General features: G+C 43.5%; 1 protein-coding gene across 1 annotated transcript in view; it reads right to left on the reverse strand.

Annotated features, from left to right (window-relative positions):
- Window positions 1-4,894, reverse strand: part of abcf3 (ATP-binding cassette, sub-family F (GCN20), member 3) — a 23,544-nt gene extending 18,650 nt beyond the window's left edge. Inside the window, exons 1-2 of the mRNA XM_055159849.1 lie at window positions 4,753-4,894; window positions 1,193-1,340 (exon numbers count right to left, since the gene is read on the reverse strand). Of these exons, the coding sequence (XP_055015824.1) occupies window positions 1,193-1,340; window positions 4,753-4,888 (284 nt within the window). The 5' untranslated portion in view covers window positions 4,889-4,894. The remainder of the gene's footprint in view (window positions 1-1,192; window positions 1,341-4,752) is intronic.
- Window positions 4,895-5,125: the final 231 nt, after the last annotated feature.

Below are 5,125 nucleotides of genomic sequence, written 5' to 3' on the forward strand. Positions count from 1 at the left end.
GTGTGTGTGTGTGTGTGTGTGTGTTCTACGTGTGTGTGTGTGTTCTACGTGTGTGTGTGTGTGTGTGTGTTTCTACGTGTGTGTGTGTGTTCTACGTGTGTGTGTGTGTGTTCTACGCGTGTGTGTGTGTGTTCTACGTGTGTGTGTGTGTTCTACGTGTGTGTGTGTGTGTTCTACACGTGTGTGTGTGTGTTCTACGTGTGTGTGTGTGTGTGTTCTACGTGTGTGTGTGTATGTTCTACACGTGTGTGTGTTCTACACGTGTGTGTGTGTGTGTGTTCTACGTGTGTGTGTGTGTGTGTGTGTGTTCTACTGTGTGTGTGTGTGTGTGTGTGTGTGTTCTACGTGTGTGTGTGTGTGTGTGTGTGTTCTACGTGTGTGTGTGTGTGTGTGTTCTACGTGTGTGTGTGTGTGTTCTACGTGTGTGTGTGTGTGTTCTACGTGTGTGTGTGTGTGTGTGTGTGTGTGTTCTGTGTGTGTGTGTGTTTCTACGTGTGTGTGTGTGTTCTACGTGTGTGTGTGTGTGTGTTTACGTGTGTGTGTTCTACGTGTGTGTGTGTGTGTGTGTGTTCTACGTGTGTGTGTGTGTGTGTGTGTTCTACGTGTGTGTGTGTGTGTGTGTGTGTTCTACGTGTGTGTGTGTGTGTGTGTGTGTTCTACGTGTGTGTGTGTGTGTGTTCTACGTGTGTGTGTGTGTGTGTGTTCTACGTGTGTGTGTGTGTGTTCTACGTGTGTGTGTGTGTGTGTGTGTGTGTGTGTGTGTGTTCTAACGTGTGTGTGTGTGTGTGTGTGTGTGTGTGTGTTCTACGTGTGTGTGTGTGTGTGTGTGTGTGTGTGTTCTACGTGTGTGTGTGTGTGTGTGTGTGTGTGTTCTACGTGTGTGTGTGTGTGTGTGTGTGTGTGTGTTCTACGTGTGTGTGTGTGTGTGTGTGTTTCTACGTGTGTGTGTGTGTGTGTGTGTTCTACGTGTGTGTGTGTGTGTGTGTGTGTGTGTGTGTGTGTGTGTGTGTGTGTGTGTGTGTTCTACGTGTGTGTGTGTGTTCTACGTGTGTGTGTGTTCTACGTGTGTGTGTGTGTGTGTGTGTGTGTTCTACGTGTGTGTGTGTGTGTGTGTTCTACGTGTGTGTGTGTGTGTGTGTGTGTTCTACGTGTGTGTGTGTGTTCTACGTGTGTGTGTGTGTTTTGTTCTCACAGTTTGAGACAGTTGAACATCTGGAGACAAACGTCTCTGATCTCGTCTTCGTTCTTGGCGTCTGCAGACACTTCCTGGAGGAACCCGCCCACGGCCTCGAACACCTCCTCAGCATCTTCAAAGTCGGCTCCTCCGCTGTCCAACACTCCTGCGGAACACACACACACACACACACACACACACACACACACACGTTCTATCAGAGGTCAGGAGAACACTGTCCAAACCTCCTGCGGAACACACACACATGTTCTATCAGACACGTTCTATCAGACACGTTCTAAACACAGTGAGGAAAGGTTCTGCTCCGTCCTGTCAGTGAGACTCGTTTGGTCTTGGAACGTGTGGAACATGAGGTTCTAGTGTCTGGTTTTATTCTGCTTTAGTTTCTGTTTTTGGATATTTTGATGTGAGTAGGACTGGAACAATAATCAATAAATCAACTGATCGTACGAAAACTTTGAATGAGCTCGATGCCTTTTCCGGTCGTGATAAATCCTGTTTGCAGCTGGGTTGTTTTCTTCGCTCTGTCGCTCGTGAAGAGTCTGAATGTTGAAGTTTCTGTGGCTCTGACTCATCTCGTTTATCAAGTGTAATGACTCTTCAACCCTCGTCTGTGTTTATCGACACAGCGGACGCAGAAAACTCCACTGTCTGTGCCGTTTAACATGAAGCTCCAACACGAGCGCCGCCTCAGAACCAAAACTGTTCATCACCGAGAGACAAAACACGTCACGATGACGAATCAACACTGGTGAGTGTTACACGTCTCAACAGACACGTGGGTCAAATGCAGCGAAAAGCAAACGACGAGAAGAAACGGGCCCAGTCAAGTAGAAGTAAACAACAAGACCAAAAATGAATTCATCTGATATAAAAGTGTATTGAACAGATACATATGTCTCTAGTTTATGAAACTGTTGACCTTTTTTCTGTACCATTTTTGGTTCTAAAGTTCCATCCGTTTTAAACAGACCATGAATGAAACATGGAACCAAAATTATTTCCCACATTTCAAAGACCTGAAAATCATGTCAATAAATGTTTGTATTTCATCATATCTTGTGTTATTCCATCTTTGAACTGTTGATGAAGGAACAGGATTTAAAAAAAAAAAAAAAAAGTATTTAAAATGATAAAAATGTTCTTGGAAGGACTGACATATTTTATAGAAATAGTTTACTTTCATTTTGAAGTAATATTAAAGTATTCGGGGAAAAAAAGTGACAAATGATGTAAAATCCTGCACCTTCTACTTGTTTGTACAATTTTCCCTCCGTTACCATGAACTTTCTTAATAAAAAATCTCATGAGTCAAAAAGTCAGAGGTTTTTCACCCTAATCTTGTACCATATGGTAGAAAACTATATGAAGCAAATATTCAAACCAGTTTGTTCAGGATATGGAAGTGAGAACCAAGAGTTATCACTGTTTGGATTTATTGTATTTCATTCCCTCCGTTACCGACATGAGTTTTTACATTTTTTGTCTTGAACTTGAAAGAATCTCACAGGTTTAACTTGACCCTGTTGGAGTGTAACTCTTTCCTACATTCTGATACTTTACTTATTTCAATAGTTCCTCTAGTTTCTGAATAAGAGACATTTGAATGTCAAAAATCCAAACTGCAACACAAGCACCGCCGCCAGAACCAAAACTGTTCATCGACGAGTGACAAAACACTTCACAATGTCGAATCAACACTGGTGAGTGTTACACGTTTCAACAGACACGTGGGTCAAATGCAGCGAAAATCAAACAACGAGAAGAAACGTCTCTAACCCCAACAGCCGATATAAACCCAAACCCAAGCAACACACCTAGCCCCGCCCCCGAGAAGAACCTGAAATCCACTGAAATCCCACAAGACTCAGCCACGACACCAGATAGAACAGAGACTCACTCACACAAACAGGATCATGTGTCGCAGGTTCATACAAACACTTCAAGACCAAAACACCGAGGCCACAGCAGCAGGAACAGAGACGAGACACAATATTCCAGTGTAAATCAATGACTAAAATCACTTTTAAGGACAATTTTGTTACAGAGACTTAATACTTCATTTTATTTATTGCTTTGGTTGTGGTTATTAGGTTAGTCCTGTGTTAAATCTGTTTTATTTAGGCCTGTTGTTTTTGTTTGTCTTACTCTTCCTGTGTTTAATGTTTTTTAGAAAGTAAAGTTTATTGATCATTGAGAGGATGGATTTGTATTTTTATTCCATGTTTAGGGTGAAATTAAATTCTTGGTCAATTCATCGTCCAGTAAAATCTGTTCTGGTTCCAGGTCTAGATGTGATCCACATAAAGAAGAATCGTGTGAACAGAAGAGACGAGCAGCAGCTGCGTCGTTTACACTTTAAACTTTTTCTGTTTGGATAAATGAGCCTCTTCATCCTCACACGCGACTTTCGGCTTCTGCTCTTCGTCAGACGAGCAAAGAAGAGGAAGAACCCGCTGGACTTGGCTGGACTTCACGGTCGAGTCCGTCACAGCTGCTCAGATCTGACCAAGATTTTAAACCTTCTTCTCTCAGGTTCTTCATGTTGTTTTCAGGTTTATGATGGACTCCCTCGTTCTGAATCAGTCGTGTCGTCGTAAAAAAGTGTCACATGTTTTTCTCCCGTGACTCGGCTCGTCAGAAAAGCTTAGATTTAGGCACTAAATATTTAACCGAAGCGACACGTTTTCCCTGCGACACTTCACTTGGTTTTGGATTCAGTGACACAGATTTACTCGAGACAAGACGACAACGAAAATACAAACACGTACGACTGATTTAAGAACTTACATTAAGATTTTAGCAGCTTTAAAGTTATTCTCACTCATCGCTAACTGGTTTTAAATCTGTTTATGTAGAATTTAGCAGAATTTAAAGTATTTTATCTAGAATTTGGCATGTTTCAACTCATTATCAGACCATAAACACTGATCCTAAACAGATTTTAAGTCTGTTTCTGTCAAACTGAGCCTCATAAACTTATTTCCACCTCGTGAACTCTGAGCACACAGATTCATTCTCCTCTAGAGGGAGTTTAATGTCCAGTAAAATGATCTTGCTACATGGACACATCATTTCTCTACTTTAAACTCATTTTAAGTGTTTATATGTTCGATTTTTTTTACAGTGTTTCTCCTCCGCATCCAACGTGCGCTGACAAACGCTCACACTTTTACACATTTTACGCTTTAAACGTTTTAAACTCGTTTTGTTCTGGAGTTATTCTAAGCTGCCGTGTGTTGAGTGAAGCCTCGGAGCCCGGGTTTCGGAGCTCGGAGCCCGGGTTCCGGAGCTCGGAGCCCGGGTTCCGGAGCTCGGAGCCCGGGTTCCGGAGCTCGGAGCCCGGGTTCCGGAGCTCGGAGCCCGGGTTCCGGAGCTCGGAGCCCGGGCTCCCGGACCACGCCGCGAGCTTCAGCCGGTCTCCGCTCCGTTAGCATTAGCCTGTTAGCTCGGCCGGTGGTGTTGAGCTCCGGAGCCCCGCGGGACGCTGACAGTTTGAGGCCGGGCTCCGGGCGCTCCCGGGCGGGTGTCGGGGGTGTGCGGAGCCGGGGCGGTACCTGTGATGTAGTCGAACAGCTCCGTGTCGATCTGCGGGAACTCGCTCTTCAGGATGTCCACGTACGACGCCATGATACCCGGCCTGGACACGGACGGACTGCGCAGGCGCCGAACTGCGACAGCTGCGGGGCTCATGGGAAATGGAGTCCTCAGCTGGGCCGCTTTCTAAATAAGATAAGATTTTAATAAAAACATCATATATTCATAATATTACAAATAAATAAATATATAAACAAATAAAACGTTTAGCATTTTAAAATAAAACACACATTTAAAAAAACTCCTACACAATAAAATATAATAATATTAATAACTTTAAATATAACATACTGTTATCTGAAAAGGTAAAGGAAAATGTAAGTGTATGTGTAT

Source organism: Boleophthalmus pectinirostris, unplaced genomic scaffold (assembly GCF_026225935.1).
Source record: "Boleophthalmus pectinirostris isolate CB_2022bp ecotype Guang Dong unplaced genomic scaffold, ASM2622593v1 HiC_scaffold_2824, whole genome shotgun sequence".
Lineage (NCBI taxonomy): Eukaryota > Metazoa > Chordata > Actinopteri > Gobiiformes > Gobiidae > Boleophthalmus > Boleophthalmus pectinirostris.